General features: G+C 41.6%; 1 protein-coding gene across 1 annotated transcript in view; it reads left to right on the top strand.

Moving 5' to 3' along the window:
• LOC311525623 (uncharacterized protein) overlaps positions 1-17,385 on the top strand; it is a 57,921-nt gene extending 40,536 nt beyond the window's left edge. The window contains exons 2-4 of the mRNA XM_084637929.1: positions 11,059-11,131; positions 13,768-13,823; positions 16,827-17,385. Of these exons, the coding sequence (XP_084494055.1) occupies positions 11,061-11,131; positions 13,768-13,823; positions 16,827-17,083 (384 nt within the window). The 5' untranslated portion in view covers positions 11,059-11,060 and the 3' untranslated portion in view covers positions 17,084-17,385. The remainder of the gene's footprint in view (positions 1-11,058; positions 11,132-13,767; positions 13,824-16,826) is intronic.
• Positions 17,386-19,971: the final 2,586 nt, after the last annotated feature.

The following is a 19,971-nucleotide window of genomic DNA, read 5'->3' as shown; positions in this document are numbered from 1 at the left end:
GAGGAAGTCAGTGGTGTCTCGAAGGTAGCTGGGAGTGCTGGTAGCGTAGGGCCTGAGGAGGGAGTCTACATAGCCGACAATCCTGCTGTCAGGGTGCCAATGCCTGAGATGATGGGGCGCCCAGGATTTCCAGGTTTATGGATCTTGGGTAGTAGATAGAATATCCCAGGTCGGGGTTCCAGGGTGTGTCTGTGCGGATTTGATCTTGTGCTTTTTCAGGATGTTTCTTGAGCAAATGCTGTAGTTTCTTTTGGTAAGTCTCAGTGGGATCATAGGGTAGTGGCTTGTAGAAAGTGGTGTTGGAGAGCTGCCGAGCAGCCTCTTGTTCATATTCCAACCTATTCATGATGACAACAGCACCTCCTTTGTCAGCCTTTTTGATTATGATGTCAGAGTTGTTTCTGAGGCTGTGGATGGCATTGTGTTCTGCACAGCTGAGGTTGTGGGGCAAGTGATGCTGCTTTTCCACAATTTCAGCCCGTGCACGTCGGCGGAAGCACTCTATGTAGAAGTCCAGTCTGCTCTCTCGACCTTCAGGAGGAGTCCACCTAGAATCCTTCTTTTTGTAGTGTTGGTAGGGAGGTCTCTGTGGATTAGTATGTTGTTCAGAGGTGTGTTGGAAATATTCCTTGAGTCGGAGACATCGAAAATAGGATTCTAGGTCACCACAGAACTGTATCATGTTCGTGGGGGTGGAGGGGCAGAAGGAGAGGCCCCGAGATAGGACAGCTGCTTCTGCTGGGCTAAGAGTATAGTTGGATATGTTAACAATATTGCTAGGTGGGTTGAGGGAACCATTGCTGTGGCCCCTTGTGGCATGTAGTAGTTTAGAAAGTTTAGTGTCCTTTTTCTTTTGTAGAGAAGCAAAGTGTGCGTTGTAAATGGCTTGTCTAGTTTTAGTAAAGTCCAGCCACGAGGAAGTTTGTGTGGAAGGTTGGTTTTTTATGAGAGTATCCAGTTCTGAGAGCTCATTCTTAATCTTTCCCTGTTTGCTGTAGAGGATGTTGATCAGGTGGTTCCGCAGTTTCTTTGAGAGCGTGTGGCACAAGCTGTCAGCCTAGTCTGTGTGGTCTGTAGATTGCAATGGATTTTTTACCTTCAGTCCTTTTGGTACGATGTCCATCTGTTTGCATTTGGAAAGGAAGATGATGTCTGTCTGTATCTGTACGAGTTTTTTCATGCAGTTGATAGATTTCCACTCCATACGGCTAAATGCAGTGCCTTGCATAATGACAGGTTTCAGAGTAACAGCCGTGTTAGTCTGTATTCGCAAAAAGAAAAGGAGTACTTGTGGCACCTTAGAGACTAACCAATTTATTTGAGCATGAGCTTTCGTGAGCTACAGCTCACTTCATCGGATGCATACTGTGGAAAATACAGAAGATGTTTGTTTTTATACACACAAATCATGAAAAAATGGGTGCTTATCACTACAAAAGGTTTTCTCTCCCCCCACCCCACTCTCCTGCTGGTAATAGCTTATGAAAAGTGATCACTCTCCTTACAATGTGTATGATAATCAAGATGGGCCATTTCCAGCACAAATCCAGGTTTTCTCCCACGCCCCCACCACACACACACAGACCCACTCTCCTGTTGGCAATAGCCCATCCAAAGCGATCACTCTCCCCACAATGTGCACGACAATCAAGTTGGGCCATCCCCAGCACAAATCTAGGGCTCAACAAGAACATCTGAGGAGGTGAGGGGGGGTTAGGAAAACAAGGGGAAATAGGTTACCTTGCATAATGACTTAGCCACTCCCAGTAATCCAGGTTTTCTCCGCACCCCCCCCCCCACACACAAACCCACTCTCCTGTAGCTGTAACTACTGTACCATTCACCTGTGACTATGAGAACCTTTCTTTTTTAATGCTTTTTTTTCTTTTAGTGGGGAAGCTGTTGAGTAAAAAAAAAAGTTGACCATGAGACCATAAAAGAAGCAATATATAGATTTGTAAAATGCCTGTTTTTAAAACAAGGGACTAAACTGTAGTCTCAGTAACCAAATGGAAACTGTATCTGGAGACACAGCATTCCCAAAGGCAAAAGCTGCAAGGAAATTATTCTCAGATCAAAATTGTCCTTAAATAATTCAGATTACTTGCTTTTAGAGGACAGTGGGTCTGCTAAAAGCAAGTACTAATTTTTGAAGTTTCATAATGCAGTTGCGTTGTGTTGTCCCAATATGCTATTATACCAATATATGCTATTGTGTCAGATTGTGATGCACTCTCTTTCAGGTAATATACTCACCATTACTTGAAGTGATTATCTAGCACATAATGAAAGAAATGAATAGAATAGAGGAAGGTGTTATTAGTCAAGTAGCTAGCCACTTAGTGGCTCTTATTGTGGTTCTTTAACTTTTAAGGCATCTGTTATGCACCCAGCTGGTAGATCAGGAATCTATGGAACTTGCCAACGGGACATATGCTGACATTTGGGGGTGGGGGCAATATGATTGCATTAGCCAAAATAGCATCCTTTCCTTTGTTTATAACAGATAACATTTGTGGAGAACCAGCATACAAGAAACTTCTGCTTTTGCAGAATTAAAAGTCAAACCATGTAGAAAAATCTCACCGAATTCATAGAGATGAGTTGAAACTACTGTCTGAACTGCTCTTATCATTAAATAAAAGCTAGCCATTCTTTCTCATACAATAAAAAAAAACTGTGGTGACTTTAGGTGCCCACATCTAGGGACTACGAGCATGATACATTTGTTGTGCTCAGTGTGGAAGCACAGAATGAGTGATGTTTTCTTGAGTAGCCAGAACCCAAACTTTATAGGGTTAGTTCATGGAAGGTAGTCACTGCCTCGAATAGGGGTGGTGTGTAACTACTGTGCTCTGGAGAGAGCTCTGGGAGATGTTGGACTCCTTCAGCTTCTCAGTGTGCAGAGGGATGAGGAAAGTTGAACCATTCTCTTCCTTTGCCTTGCCTAGCTAGCTCTACTAATTGTCGTGTAGTGGGGGAGGACTGTGTCTATGATTCCCCTTAGCCTCTGCATGAGATACACAAAGGAGGGTGGGCTCCTTGTCTTTGCCTTCACTCCTGTACACTGGTACTATGTCATTAGGATATGGTTGCTGGAATGTCTCATGTGAATTATTATGTGATCGGTTTGGGATATAGACTGGCAACCCGTGATATTTTATCTCTGTCCCTCTGTACATACACCATATGTAGGGTATCTACATCACTCCAGTAATTGCATCCTAATAGCACTGTATCCTACTGAAATCAATAGTGCGAGCATCCTACTCATTCCAGTGCTGATGTAGATCATGTATTTAAGAAGTGTTTATTACAGATATATGTGTGGCAATTGTCAAAGTAAATATCTTGAGCCATCTGACACATTTTTTTCCAATATTCTAAAACACTAGGTAATACAGCCGCTGAACCTGTAAAACTTGGCTTTTGAAAACTCATTTTTAGGCTTTTCCTGCTGATCTTGGCAAAAAGAGGAGCATTTGAAAAAGAACTCGTTCTTTTTAATGCTCTGTTGCTCAGAATAGGTTAAACAGTCATAAAAATTTCCATATGCAGACTCGCCGTCTGTGTACTGAGCTTCAGAGAAATGCCATTATCATGGCCAAGATTTTGCAGTCTGGATTCTTAATGGGAATGCTGCTGACAAAAGTGTAAATTGTGAAAAAGCTTGTCTTTATTACAGATCAGCAATCATCAGTGAATATGCTGAAGGAGTTCTTCTTACCACATAGCTGGTACTAAAGACCTCTCATGATAATTAGGACTGTGTGGTTAACTTATTTTTTGGTTTACTGGAAGTTCTGAAAAATCAAAAAGGAAATTCAGTTCAGGTTGAACCGAAACTGAAATTTTTCAGAATTTTTGGCAAATTGAAAAAGCCAGAAACAGGTGTGTCTGTGCATCTGTGTGTCTGTTCTGTGGGTTGAACAAAATGTTTAATGTGAAATTAAATATTTTGTTTCAGTATTTTAAACTTTTTAAATAAAAGCAGAGGAAATGAAGGATTAGATTGACAAAATTCTCTAGAGCAGGATCTTAAGCTCAGGTCTCCCTCTTCCCAGGAGAGAGCCCTAGCCACGAGGCAGTAAGGTATTCTTGGGGGGGGGGCTCTTTCAGTCTCTCCTGTTGGAGCTGTTCTGCTGGGTAGAAATAATTAAATATTAATTAGGCCAGAGAGAGTGTGAAAATGACACTATAGCCTTGTGGTAACTGAAAAAAGAAGAAAAATCAGAAATGTTAAAATGAAATTTCAGAATTTTTTCCAATGAAAATGATTCGCTGAAATCAGCATGAATTGGTGAAATGTTTCAGTAAACCTGAAAATGCTTTTTTTCAAATAAAAGTTTTGGCTGAAAAATTTTGCCCTACACAATTTATAATAGTTTTTGCCCCCTATAGCATATGTGATTACTGAAACGTTTTTCTACTATATGCTCTATTCCAGCCCTTTTCTTCCTTTTAGCATTGCTTGTGGCAGAATCTTGTGCATCCAAAGATGAGCCCCTTAGGGCTGAATCCTGCAAGTTTTGTCGTAGTCTTTAAAGGGAGCAGGATATGTGTCTTGCAGATTCTTCACCCACAGTTAGCTCTGTGATTCTGGCACAAGACGGTAGCTACTAAACTCAGATATAACTTCCATATAGCTATTCACAAAATTTTTCCAATAGGCCCCTGGACTATTGTCTTCATCTGGGTCATTTCAAATTTCCCATTAAATTCCTAGAAAGCAATTTAACTTTCAAAAAATGTTCACCAATTTCAATGACCCAGATAAGTACATTGTCTGTCAATTTTAGACTATGATACTACACATGTATTACCAATCCTAATAACATTTGGTATCAGTGGAAGAAATCATAATCTCACTTGGATTAAAATGTTGGACAAGGTCACGAGCCGAGGCCACTATAATTTTCCCCAGGTGTATTAGTAATTGCTTTTATCAAAAGATGACATTTAGCTAAAATGGAAATTTAATATAAAAGTATACTAGAGGCAAAATACAACATTTTATACTACCATTTATCGTTTAACACATGGTTTACTAAAAGGAATATAATATCTCTATGTAAGCAAAAATATGCATACAATATGAATACGCTTTCCTGTGGCTTAGCTGAGTGACAAAAGAAATTACTGCTTTATGTTGACAATGAAAATGGAATGAATCTCAGCTAGCCATTTGTGTAAGGTGAATTTTCCCACCCCAAAGCTATTTTTTCACTTTCAGTAAGGAGCAACACACTGTAACCTCACTTACAGCATAAATGATTGCAATGAAAGAGTGTTTTACTTGAGGGACCTTATGAATCCAGAAATAGAGAGAAAAGAATGGTTTGATAAGTAAACTTTCTATGCACCAGTCTAGCCTAGCTGGGTTGAATATAGTGAAAGAAACAGTTTTACAGATTGTAACAGAGTAACACTGAAGCAGTTATACATCTGTATCTCTTGCTGACCTCTAATAATTCATGAACTGAAATATATCGCTACTCAAGCTTGTCAGTACAATTTTAAAATGGGGAAAGAGTAAATAATTTGTTTGAACATTATAACAAGGTCACTTTAAATACTTTATCAGAATGATATTTAGTGGGATTGCATCATGCTCCTTAGGCCAAGCATTCCCTTAGATGTGACTGCCTGCAGATCCATCCTGATGCAGACCATGTTTATTGGAAGGAAGGAGGTGAATACATACATTATAGCATGGGAGTTCCTAGAATGAATAATACTTCCCAACTAGAGTAATCCTGGCTATGCCACATTACCCTGATGAAATCACTTACATTCTAAGTGCAGACTCAGAGCCCTGACCCTATTGACAGATTTTAGCTCAAATCTGTCTGTCACACTTACTTTCTCTGATGCACTTTACTTTGTGAGCCTGAATGTGGGAAAAAAAGTTTTTGTAAATGACCTCCTTATGGTAGATTTTCCCTGCATTTTTGTTTAAAACAAAGGCAGAATGCTTAATAAATTGTATTGAAAATATTTGCATCCTACTGAGGAAGCACAGAGAGAAAGGGAATCACTCTGCTTCTCATCAAGTGTAAACAGGAACTTTTCACAGTTATGTCAGATTCTTCAAGGGCTAGGATATTTAAACCAAAAAACGAGTGGTTTTGGCGTATAGCTGCCCTATTGGGCTGATGCATTAGATCCCAAAAGCAATTACACACTTACAGGAGGTGCTGGTTGGGAACTTGTGACAGGTTTCATTTCAGTTGAAAGTAAGTTAATCTCTTGACATATCTTAAAACATAAGCCTCCCTCGTGACTTTCCATTTTTTGATGCTTTACTGAAAAACTAATGTTACAATCTTGATTTAAAAAAAACAAATAATTGGTCCAGCAAATGTATGATTTATTTACTTGACATAGCAGCTGGACTACTGATTTTCTCCTGGCTCATATGTAAAATCTGCATTTTCAGCTTAGTGTTTTGTTTTGCTTAATTTCTTGTAAGATTAGGTGGAAACTAAAAAAGAGGATGTTTGCATGATGAATCATCTCTTTTTCATGTAACATCTTCAAATTATATAACAACTTATTATGTCAAGACATCTCAAAGAACTTCACAAAAATGTGACAATTTAGTAATACAGTTTGTGACACTAATGCATGAAAGCAAAAGGAAAATAGGGGAAGTTTCAGTTTAAAATAAAGAATGAAAAGGTGGTTACATCACTGGGTAGAGAGTTCTAGAAACAAGGTGCTAAATTACTAAAGAAGTTCAATAATACTGTGTGGTATAGATGGAGCCTGCTGAGGCAAGTAGGTCAAACTCCTCATTTAAAAAAATCATACAAAAACAGTCCTAGAATACAGTAGCTAAAAATGAGGATCTCAGACTTTCCAACTTACATTAATGTTAGTACAATGCTTTCAACTATTACTGTGTTCTACAAATACTGTTATTTTAAGGGTCGGGTGATGTTATAGTGCCCTAGCATTTTGTACAAGTGGTGATGGTTTTTGATGTTAACTTTGCATGCGGGGAGAGCAGCTAAAAGGCATAGAAGAATCTAAATGGGACAAATCAAAGGAATGAATAAGAACATCCACACAAATCAGGCAGAACTGGGGACAGATGGAGACCAGTGTTTAAAGAAGAGCTAGTAATATGAGTAATAAATGGGGCTGGATCATTCATGTATTCTAGACCTATATTTAAAGGTCAAGGGGATGGGTAGTTCTTGTTTTATGTATGAATCTAGATATGCCAATGTCTAAAACTGTATGAGAATGAGTAAATCTGGATGCAACAATGGAACAAAGCAAGTGGTGATGTCAGCTAGATTAATGGTAAAAGCAGAATTCCTAATTGTATCTGTTTTTCTAGGGTGGAAGTTAGACACATTCTCCAATGGGAGGCAGGATATTATCACTATATCTACTGACCACTTATTGTGCATGATAAGAGTACTAAAAGCAGCTGCAGAAGCATGTCTAATTACATACTTGTTGCACTGATGAAAAACAATTTCTAATGTCTCTTAAGAACTGATAACTACTAGAGCTGGTCAGAAAGGGGAAAGGACAACCCTAAAGACAAAGAAAATGAAGATCCAAAGAAGCAGCACCGTATATTTATTAGACAGCCTACAGAATGAGGCAGAATAATCATCTTAACAAGCTTGGTAGGTCCAGTTGTCTATGTTGTCCTCCATTTAAAGCTGGGTTTCAGACTGAAATAAATTAGAAATATAGAAATTGTTATTATAGAAAGTATAAATTTCCATGATTCTGGAAGGGTGTTGCTGTAGCTAGAAGAGGCAGGATGTCCTGGAATGCCCTTGGAGTTAACTTTATGGCTCTTTCTTAACCTGGAGATAGTGCTGATTAACCTATAGTTGTAGAAGTGATTATGTGGGTCACTTCCAGGGCGTTGTTAGTAAAGCATGCATCTTTGTTGTTACTACACTTGCCTGTCTGTGCTCCTGGCTCCTGCCTGCTCCAGACAGTGCAACATGGAAAACAAGGAATGCATCTTACATTTGAAAGCAAATGGAAAATGAAGGGAGATGAAGAGGAGTTGGACTATTGGAGCAGCAGGCAAGGCTGCTTTACTTGTTATAAATGCCTAATGTAAGAGTAAAGCAAAGTTTTTGTGCCTAAAAGTACAACTGATCTCAACAATCCTTGAGGTAATTCTATAGCCAGCAGAGCAGATGGTCAAGAGGCTACAGAAGGAGTAAGTAGGGAGCTAGCTTTAAGCAAAGTGAGCTTTGCTACAGGCACACATTTCCAGCCAATGACTCTGACTCCTGTGGATGTCTAGCACACTTCGTTGTAGTTATGAGTTTTGGCTTTGGTACAGGAACACATTTTGGAGGAGACAGTTGCATAGGTAAGGGTCACAGCAACAGGGGGAAGCAATGCCAAGTTGGTACTGAAAAGAAATAACATCTTCCAGTCTTTAATTCAGTTCATTTGCTGTTCAGGAAAGTGAAAGTTTCCCCCAACAAGACCTACTCCTAAGGCTATAACTGAAGCACATTCTTATTGGAATGGGATATACAGCATAGGATATTATTGATCAAGAGTTGTACACAGAGTGCAAAATATTAGGCACTGAAGTACTCTGTTTACTGAGATACCAGGACATAATTCGTGGCACAGAAGATGTTATATAGAGTTCCCTGAAAAGTGCACTAAAAATAGCCTATGTTCTGGGGGGTGGCGATGTGGTGAGGTGAAACATTGATAAACACTAACCGTGGCCTGCTCCAACAATATTCTGTACCAGCTCTATGCTGGGAGAAAATTATAAGCTTTTTATAAGGTAATAAGAGAAAACAGAACAAAAGCAAACAGAATTCTGCCTTATCTGCCTCTGGCCTCTTCACTCACACAAATGTGTGCTGTGAAAGAGAAGTCGGAAATGGGGGGGGGGGAAGTGAGGCGGGAAGGATTTTGATTGTTGGGGGAGGTGGTTTTATAGAGCAGGAGAGAAAATGATGAAAATCATGCTTCCAACATGATTCATGATGAAAAATAAAGTAAAATCCTCTGTTTCAAGCATAAGGGATGCATTACATGAATGTTTAAGGGATGTAGTTGTTGGGTGCATAAGAAGTCTATACTCCTTGCAGGTTTTTACACATATCCTATTAATAAAATGTAGTAGCCTCTCTCGTAGGGCTTCAGGAATGCTGTTGGAAGGGGACCAGCACACAGAATAATAAATGCAGTTCAACATTACTATAAATTCTCATAAAACAAGGGAATGATAACTTTTGTTTCCTTTCAAAAAAATTATTAGAGGAAAGGTATCAAAAGGTACACAGGAAGTTCCAAGATCTCCAGTGAAGAACTGTTGGCTCCTTGGACTACTTACTGTAGGTTGACCCAGGACTCTGACCCTGAAGCCTTATTCATAGCAGTAATACCAGAGAAGTTCAGGGGAATCATATACAGACTGTGTAGGATTGTAGGGTAGCAAACTGTTTCCACCAGTTAGATACAATTCTGATACATACGTTTAGAATAATAGAATATCAGGGTTGGAAGGGACCACAGGAGGTCATCTAGTCCAATCCCCTGCTCAAAGCAGGACCAATCCCCAACTATATATTTATGTTTAGAAATATCTAACATAAATAGATAGGCATCAGTGGTTCCCTCCATTGCACTGACAAGAATTTTTGTTCCCCAGGCTTTAGGAAAAAGAGAGTAAAAGTACTAAATAGACAACAAAAATGATACCATGATGAGGCCAAATTTTTATAAAGAGAAGATACATAAGGAACAAATATAAATGTATAAAGTCTAGAAAAGAAAAGTCTGTTAGTACCTTCAAGGTACTAACAATGTGAAAGAAAAAAGGGAATTATTCATAGTGTCCCATGGAGACTAGTGCAAAGGCAAGAAAAGTTTAGGATAAACATTAAGAAAAAGTTTTCCATAGGGTGAACAGTTAAGTGGTTGGGTGGTAAGCTGCCAAGAGACGTGGGAAAAGCATCCTTGAAAAGATGTGACACTAGAAGGAATCTATTCTCCCAATGTGTTTATCTTTTGAAATCATGGGCTCTACTCCGGGTAGTGTTTTGCAACATTTTGGTAAGGTGAAACATGCAGTCTTGGAAATATTTATGAAAAATCATTTCATAGTAATGTGCTGCAAGGCTCTTGATAATCCCTTGATCAAAGTCCACTGCTAGACTGGTGAGAGGTATAGGGTGACTTTCCTACTTCTAGTGAACTTTAATGCTTCTCTGGATAATGCTAAATCATCGTTGGTGGTGATAACTCATCCTGAGGCTTTGGAGCACAAAAATACATTTGAAGTGCAGATTTATAACCTGTGGATTGTGTAAGGCATACATAGTATTTATGCAATGTTTGGAGCGCTTCCATTGTGCTGGGAAGCACTCCCTAAACTCCATAAGATATGTCATGCTCAGTTAAGGACTCCACAGAGCCCATGAATTACATGTAATAACTAATTCTGGTGTGGTCAAAAGCCACAGTTCTCAGAAAAACAAAAAGATTAACTCCAATGTGGGATTTGTAGACCAGGCCACTTTGGAATTACGATGAACCAAAAGAGTTAGGAAAGATGTCTTAAATAGTAAAATCAATTCACCTCATTTTTTAAAATGCTCCAATCTCCCAAATATCAAAATTTCAAGAAAAAAGTTGTCCTGCCCTAATATCATTAATGTAATATTTTTGGCAGATTAAGTTAGTTTTGGTGAATGAGACAAAATGAGGCTCATAAAGGAAAGTAAAAATCAGGTTTTCTTAATACAGTTGGAACTGTAGTTAGTAGAGTGTGATCCATGTCACATGATGGGATAGTAACCTCTTATAAACCAGACCAATTTTATGCAGTCAGGGCCAGGAAACAAAGACCTGTCTCTTACCATCCCTTCTGGGGACCACACTTTTACAGCAAAAATGTAAAAAAAAAAAAAAAAAAAAAAAAAAGAGGTTAGAAAAAAATGAATTCATTTAGTGAATATTCCTGTCTCTAATATTTCTTCTAAACTATAATTAAATACTAATGATGAAGGGCCATATGTTTCTCTCTACCTGTGATGCATGGAGGGATGCAGAATGGCTCCAGTCTTGCAGAGGAGAGTGAGACCGGGGGTGCCTGCAGAGGAAGAAAAGGTCCTAGGTAAGTATTATGCAGGGGTGCAAGGAGGGCGGTACTCTCCAATAAGCAGTACTGGCAAGAGATTTGTAGTGGATAGGGGTACTGGAAAAGCTTGGGCCTAGCTCCCTCCTGCCCCCACCCTTTAAAGGAGCAGAACGGGGCTAAGGAGGACATTCATTCTTTATATGGCTTTAACAGCACAATACATAGAGGTTAACGAACTTAAACAAAGGCTTTGTTTAAGTTTGTTAGCCTATGTTTTGTGTTGTTACATTAGTCAGGAGTCCTCAAGAGGGGAGGGGTGGCAGGGATGGAAGGTGTTTAAACAGCGTCTTTGATTCTGTTTCTCCCCATTGGTCTGAATTATCCATGACATCCATACTGCATCACATCAAGTCCAAATCATTAGAGAAATGCCTCTGCTTGCACTGACCAGACCATGTTTGGATTCTCATGTCAGCCCAGTTCTGCAGCCTGATGTGAATCAGGAGTTGTCCCCAGTGTACCTAGAATTCTTCTTTGCAGCCAAACTAGTCTAACATGCATTTTGTTAACTGGAACTGGAGCAGCAAAACAAAGGAAACAAATGCCTCATTTTCCAGCTTTGTGGGTGAGAGAACTATAAGTGAAGATTATAATGCCGGAAACTGTTGGTCTTAAACCAGATGCCTCAGGAATCTGCCAAGAACTTAGTTGAAAATATGTTTCTCATCTTAGCAACGGAGCTAAGACTTGTCAGACATTTGCCCACCTTTATTCGTATGAAGCTCCTTCTGATCTGACAGCTCAGGCATTGTCAGTTTCATCCAGAACAATTTACAAACTTGGAACCTAATCCTGTAAACCCTTTATCATTTGATCAATCCCATTGAAGACAATGAGACTATTTGTGTGACTCTGGACTACTTTTGTAAGCTGGTAAGAGTTTCAGGAGTCTGTTCCTATAAAGGAAGTTGAATCCCCCATTGAAATACCATGTTTGGGTACAATACCATAACGATACAGTTCTACTTATGTAACCCTTCTGCCCGTCAGAGTTGGCAGCAACAAGGGCCGGGTTCAATATCTAGGGGATCTATTCCAATAACACAATGCAAACCGGCTCGAGCCCCCACCCAGTGACCTGGGACAAATATATACCACCCCAGCTGGGCGCCTCCAAGAGACAATACTTCCCCTCTCGCAAGCACATAGTCTGAGTGTAGCAAAAGCCTTTTAATAACAGAGAGAAACAATGTGGCATTATGTTGGGGAAACACCACCAACAGGATTCATAACACAACCCATGAGCAAAAAAAAAAAAACCCACCCCAAGCAAATTGGGGCATGCCCTTTTCCCTTTGGTTCTTGAGTCCAGCAACCCCAAATCACCCAAAGTCCCAAAAGTCCAATGCCCCAAAAGTCTCTGTCCCTGGTCAGGGCAGCCCCAGAGTTCGAAAGTTTATCTGCGGAGCTTTACCTCCCAACCTGGGTGGAAATGGGACGGGGGTAAGAGGCACCTTACATGATCTGAAGCTGACCGCCCCATAGCTCCATAGCGGCGCTCTGCTCCGCCAGCTGCCCCACGAACTCCTTCACTCAGCTGCGCTCCGCTCTGCCAGCCGCCCCACGAACTCCTTCGCTCAGCTCCACGGCCCGCAAGCAGCTCCTGCCATCCACAAACTGCTCCGCGTCGAACTGCTTCACCAGCCGGGCTGCAAGGCACTCCAGCCGTCCCACAAACTGCTCCACAATATATCTTCAGGCTCCCCCACTACTTAACACAACACTCAGTGATTTCAGCTCTTAGGTGAATTCAGCTTGTAGTAGGGGAGCCCCAGTGCTGGTGCACTGTCAGCCCAAAGTGAGCTCAGCAGCCTATAACTAGACTTCTAATGAAATCAAAATTAGCTCTGATATTCCACAGTGGAGAGAGGAGGAAGTGCAATTAGCATGTAAGGCCCTCACCAAGGGGCCCATGCCACCAAGTATTAATACTTGTCCCCAGCCTCTCTCCCTTCACACAGTTTTGGAACCCATGACCCTTGCCTAGCGAGTGCTACTTAGTTGATGGTGAATCCCTCCATCATAACAAAAGGCCACGTACAGTTCCAAGCACAGTTCCCATAATCAGGGTAATAACAATTTATTCTTCCTGCCCCAATAACAGAGACACTGGGGATCCCACAGCAGCCAAAGTGACCATTTGGGCAGCTATGGTCTCATTCTAGGCGGGGTGGGTGTGCCTATGCAAATGAGATTGGCCCCTGAAGTTCTTTTCCACAACTTGCCACACCTCACCACCAGATGTCAGGGTGGAGCTCATCCTGACACTGCTTACACTTAAAATTTGTCTTTTAATAAATCATACATATGCTGAAATGGCTCCTCACCCAACTCCCATATTCCATATAAACAGACTGAATGCTACATATTTGGGGGGGAAAGTGAGTAGTTAAGCATGTTGATGTTTGTATATTCAAAGGGGGGTATCAGAGGGGATGGGGAGAGTGTGGGGGCCCCGGACTGGGGGCAGAGCAGGGAGAACTCACATGGAGGGTCACATGGGGAGGTCACGTGCCCCCTTGTGTCCCTCCCATGTGTGCAGTACTGGCAAGAAATGATTTCTACTTGCACCACTTGTAATATGTTTCCCTCTGACTGCTTTTCCTTTGTAGCAGCTATGTAGGCACTCTGTGTCATGCAGCAGACATAGGAGGTGCCAGTGGGAGAGGTAAGTAAGTGGTGAAACTGACATTCATTCTATACAGCATGTTCTCCTCTTAAAGGCACTTACTATGTACTTGTATCCGTAACCTCTCCAGAGCTTTCAGATGTCCAACAAGGTTTGGTGGCAGGGCCCCAGACATTGGCAGCATGGTAGACTAAGGGTAGACCAATATAGTCTGTAATCTGCTAGCTCTTCCCTGTGTATTCCCATGTCGGCGCTATGCCAGAAAACCTGCCCATGCTGCTTCCTGCTCCAGCCTATTAACCCTGAGTCGATGATGTCTCAGACACTGGTAGCTCTTCCAGGGACATGCTGCTTGGGAGATCTCCACTCAGTCTGTATGTGTTTGAGGTAGGCAGGGAAGCATATTGTCCCTAATTGTACCCTCAGATCCCCGTGTATTACTGATATGAACTTCAGGCCAATGCAAACTGTGAGTGTGTATGAACGAATGATTTGGTTCTAAGTACTGCTGGGAGAATAGAATGAACACAGTTTGGTAACTGCTTCAGCACTATTAAACCAGCAGAGTGATCAAACCAGCCAATGCCTGATAATGTCATTCACCTGTTTCAAGGGTACATTTATTCCTCTGGTAGAAATGAATTCTGGCACTTTTTTATGTTGAGATTGTGCTGCATCAAGAATCTCCTAGAGAAGAGGGCTGGTGTTACCACTGTGATAGACCCACTGCATATATACGGGGGGGGGGGGGGGAGAGGGCAGGGAGGTCATTAAGATGTATATTTGTGAAAATGACTGTTTGCTGTGATAACTATGATAGTGAAAAGCTATCTGCCTTGTGTTCTTGTATAAAATGGTAATTTTCCAATAGTATGAGAAACTAGTTTAATGATTCCTGATGTACATGTTATTTTGAACTTGTTTGTGTTTAAGAATCACTGCACAAAATATATAGCATGGTTTTAGACATTGCATTTGAAATATAATTGTCCTGTCGCTAGTTTTAGCTTTCTAGGGGAAAATCAACACTATTTGCTGATTTTTATATTATTATTCATTTTATACATCTTTGATCATACTTGTCAGTAAAAACCCAGCAGCACAAAGCTGTGGCATTCACTTACAGTACTATAGTGACCAGTGGTTGGCAAAGTAGCAGTGTAAAAATAATTTGCATTAGAGCTAATAGCATACAGTGTGCTGGAAGAGACCCCAAAATGTGTTCATCTAACCAATAATGGCTGTTGATTACACAGGTATTTTAGTCAGAGTAACTGGTTTTCATTTGAAGTTTTAGTGTAGTGTAATTGTAGACGGTAGTATTGCACCTATAATTTTAATCTAATATACTGTACAGTGTTTGCTTTAAATGTTAACATTTGTCAACAACTTTGCCACTCTGGTGTTTGAGACATTGCATTTCCCGCAAACTAGGAATAGGAAAATAACTGTAGTTTCCCCCCCCCGGACTGTGTGGTAACTCTTGTGGTAACTCTTGTTAAATGCGGACTCTCTTATTGTGACCACTGTAGGTGTCACTTTGGAGAATAAGCTATTTTCTTCATCTCTAGTGCTTAAACGTCTTTTCAGAAACCCACCAGGCGTAGCTCATGCTTAGAAAAGAAATTTTGAAGGGTGGAACATAGTACTGCTTGAAAAGCTAAATGCCAAAACTATATTCTTGATTCCATCCCATTGTGAGCTTAATTTACCTGTTACAGAATAGTAGCTTCTTCAGAATAAAAGTGTCAGAACTGGGGAAGAAAATATCCCACAATACCTGGAAGTCTTTATAATGTATGCTCATTGTAAGACCATAAAATGGAAAGCATTCATACATTGATTTTACACAAGTGAACATGCACATTATTGTCATGTACAGTACACATTTGTGGGTTTTATGTGATGATAAAGATTGATTGGCACTTCTAATAGTATTGACAAGTAAATAACATCTCTTTTACAGAATCCTTGACAATACAAGGATTCTGAGTAGGATTATTATAGAGAAAAAGTTAACAGAATTTACATTTACTGTGAGCTATACAAGAAACAATGAATCAATCCATCCTAAGTTCATTTAACCATATTTTACATCTAGAACTGGAATTTTGTAGCCTACAAAACAATTTATATTTTATCTGTACCATCTAATTAATTAAATGGCCCCAGAGTACCAGACTCACAAATCTCGTTAATAGCTGAATACTGAAATAAAGGCTGTTCACCCCTACTAGAATAATATTTGCATATCCCCACCTGTGATGGGTAATAAGTACCTGCCACAAATCAGAATTATGAATTTTGTATGCCTAACAAAACCGCAGGGGAAATTATACCTCAGACATTCCATAATAATTGCAGCTAAGCTGTTTAGTGCCATCCATTTATTCTGCCTGAAGTGTTTAAAGCGGCAACAGTTGTAAATGAATTCAGGCACACATTCAAGAGAAAATGTTTTTAAAAGTTTTTCTGTCTTTCTATGTGTAATTATCTTTATAGAATGTTTAACTGTGAGTTAGTTAGAACACACTCACATTTAAAGTTGCAAATTAAAATATAACTTCTTTTAAAGTACATTTTGTAAGAATTTTATTAATGAAATTTTGGCAGTAACTAAGGCCACAGTTGCTGTGTTGGTTCCCTAGAATGAGTGATGCAGTATATCAATAACCAGAGCTAGTTGTTTGATTTTTGCATTGCTTCTTTCCCCCAACATCCCAAATTCCAGAGGGGGGCATTAAATGTAAAATCTTGCACAAAAATATACTGCAGTGTAGATATTCTTTCATAGAACAGGGAATTGGAACAGTAGAGTAGGCTGCAGAAGTTGCCTCTGGCTTGTTTATTTTCATGAGAGGAAAGGCATCCATGTTTGTGGAAGGGAACTGAATGAAAGAGGTATGAAATGCAAGTGGTTTGTATTATATGTAGTTGGGTAGTTGGGTTTGTGCTGCACATTAACCCGAAAACATCAGCCCCTCCTTTTAAATGGCCAATGTGACTTTTTCAGTTTTAATCTCCCTTTTTTTTCTCCTGCAGCTGCAAATGTTTCAACGCTGCGACTAGCATCTCCATCCCAGAGGCTACTGCAGATAAGAAGGCAAAAAAAAACCACACTCGCAATGAAATGTTCTCTGAGCTCATGCAGTCCACCCAAACTGAAAGAGCGCAGCAGAATGCGTGGAGGCAGACAATGGCAGAGTCCAGGAAAGCACAAAATGAACGCGAGGACAGATGGCTGGAACAACAGGGGAGGTGGCGGCAGCATGATGAAAGGAGGCAGGATGCAATGCTGAGGCTACTGGAGGATCAAACTGATATGCTCTGGTGTATGGTTGAGGTACAGGAAAGGCACAGACTGCCACTGCAGCCCCAGTGTAATCAACCACCCTCCTCCCCAAGTTCTGTAGCCTCCTCACCCAGATGTCCAAGAACACGGGGGGAGGGGGACCCTCTGGGCACCCAACCACTCCACCACAGAGGACTGCCCAAGCAACAGAAGGCTGGCATTCAGTAAGTTTTGAAGTGCAATGTGGCCTTGTCCTTCCCTCCTCCCCTCATCCACCACCCCACCCGGTGCTTCTCTCCTCCCCCACCCCTCCCGGGATACCTTGGCAGTTATCCCACTATTTGTGTGACGAATTAATAAAGAATGCATGAATTTGAAACACCAGTGACTTTATTTCCTCTGAAAGCGGTGATCAAAGGGGGGAGAGGAGGGTGGTTGGCTTACAGGGAAGTAGAGTGAACCAAGGGGGCAGGTTTTCATCAAGGAGAAACAAACAGAACTGTCACACCGTAGCCTGGTCAGCCATGAAACTGGTTTTCAAAGCTTCTCTGATGCGCACCGCGCCCTCCTGTGTTCTTCTAACTGCCCTGGTGTCTGGCTACACGTAATCAGCGGCCAGGTGATTTGCCTCAACTTCCCACCCTGCCATAAACGTCTCCCCCTTACTCTCACAGATATTGTGGAGCACACAGCAAGCAGTAATAACAATGGGAATATTGGTTTCGCTGAGGTCTAACCGACTCAGTAAACTGCGCCAGCGCACTTTTAAATGTCCAAATGCACATTCTACCACCATTCTGCACTTGCTCAGCATATAGTTGAACAGCTCCTGCCTACTGTTGAGGGTTCCTGTGTACGGCTTCATGAGCCATGGCATTAAGGGGTAGGCTGGGTCCCCAAGGATAACTATAGACATTTCAACATCCCCAATGGTTATTTTCTGGTTTGGAAAGCAAGTTCCTTGCTGCAGCTGTTCATACAGACCAGAGTTCCTGAAGATGCGAGCGTCATGTCCCTTTCGCGGCCATCCCACGATGATGTTGGTGAAATGTCCCTTCTGATTCACCAGTGCTTGCAGCACCGTTGAAAAGTACCCCTTTCGGTTTATGTACTGGCTGCCTTGGTGGTCCGGTCCCAAGATAGGGATATGTGTTCCATCTATGGCTCCTCCACAGTTAGGGAATCCCATTGCAGCAAAGCCATCCACTATGACCTGCACATTTCCCAGAATCACTACCCTTGATAGCAGCAGTTCAGTGATTGCACTGGCTAATTGGATCACAGCAGCCCCCACAGTAGATTTGCCCACTCCAAATTGATTCCCAACTGACCGGTAGCTGTCTGGCTTTGCAAGCTTCCAGAGGGCTATTACCACTCACTTGTGAACTGTGATGGCTGCTCTCATCTTGGTATTCTTGTGCTTCAGGGCAGAGGAAAGCAAAGTCACAAAGATCCATGAAAGTGCCCTTACGCATGCGAAAGTTTCGCAGCCACTGGGAATCATCCCCGACCTGCAACACTATGTGGTCCCACCAGTCTGTGCTTGTTTCCTGGGCCCAGAATCAGCATTCCATGGCATGAGCCTGCCCTATTGCCACCAGCATGCCATTCTCTCTTTGAGAGAAGTCTGTGTCCATGTCCTTATCACTCACGTCACCGCGCTGCCATCGCCTCCTCACCTGTTTCTGCAGGTTCTGGTTCTGCATATACTGCATGATAATGCGTGAGGTGTTTACAATGCTCATAACTGCCAGGGTGATCTGAGTGGGCTCCATGCTTGCCGTGGTATGGCGTCTGCAGGAGAGCAGAGTGGCAACGGAAGCAGTCGTTCACTGACGATGGTTTGCAGACCTACTGCACCATCTGCTGCCAGGACATAACAGCTGAGCGAGCTGCACGCTTGCTGTGTTATGGTGAGACAAGAATAGCCGAGCAGAGTTGCAGCGGAAGCGGCCCTGCGAGACCACCAGGAGAGCAGAGTTGCAGCAGAAGTGGGAGCCCATGAGAGTCAACATGGAGAAATTTGCTATTGAGATAAGAGCAGGAGCGCAGAGTGGCAGCAGAAGTGGTGGTTCGATGATGACGGTTAGCAGTCCTACTGCACCGTCTGCTGAGAGCAGTATGGCGCCCGCACAGAAAAACGGCGCGAAACGATTGTTCGCCGTTGCTTTCACGCAGGGAGGGGTGACTGATGCCATGTACCCAAAACCACCCGCGACAATGTCTTTGCCCCACCAGCATTGGGAGCTTAACCCAGAATTCCAACGGGTGGCGGAGGCTGCAGGAACTGTGGGATAGTTACCCACAGTGCAACGCTCCGGAAGTCGATGGTAGCCTCGGTACTGTGTGAAATTTTTCCCTTTGCTTGGGATACAGGCTTCAGTTAGCTTCAGCAACTTTGACTTAAAGTAATTCAAAGTCTCCTCCACATTCAGATTCTAGAGTTCTTCAGTCCAGTCTACTTCCCTAACTATTTCCCTTAATTTTTTTAAGTTTGCCTTTTTGAAATCAAGGACCTATTATTGTTTATCCTCCATGTAATTTAAACTGAATTAGGTCATGGTCACTCAAATGAAGGCTATCCTCTACAACCAGTTCTTCTATGAAGTCTTCGCTACTTACCAATACTAAATCTAAAATGGGATCCCTTCTTGTTGGTTTGGTGAGTATTTGATGAAGAAACCTGTCAGTTGTCACATCCAGAATAATTTGGGCCCTACCATTATTAGTAGCACTTGTCCATCTATATCTGGAAAATTTAAGTCTTCCATAATTGTACAATTTCCAGTTGTATTTATTTCATTAAAAATATTAGAGGTCTCTATCCATATCCAAATCGGATTCTGGGGGTCTGTAGTATATCCCAAACACTATTCCAGTGGAGCTTCTGTTAAC

Source organism: Lepidochelys olivacea (genome assembly GCF_965140295.1).
Source record: "Lepidochelys olivacea isolate rLepOli2 genome assembly, chromosome: 8".
NCBI classification, from domain to species: Eukaryota; Metazoa; Chordata; order Testudines; family Cheloniidae; genus Lepidochelys; species Lepidochelys olivacea.
Note: the sequence above shows the minus strand (reverse complement) of the source record. Positions and strands in the feature narration are given on the sequence as shown.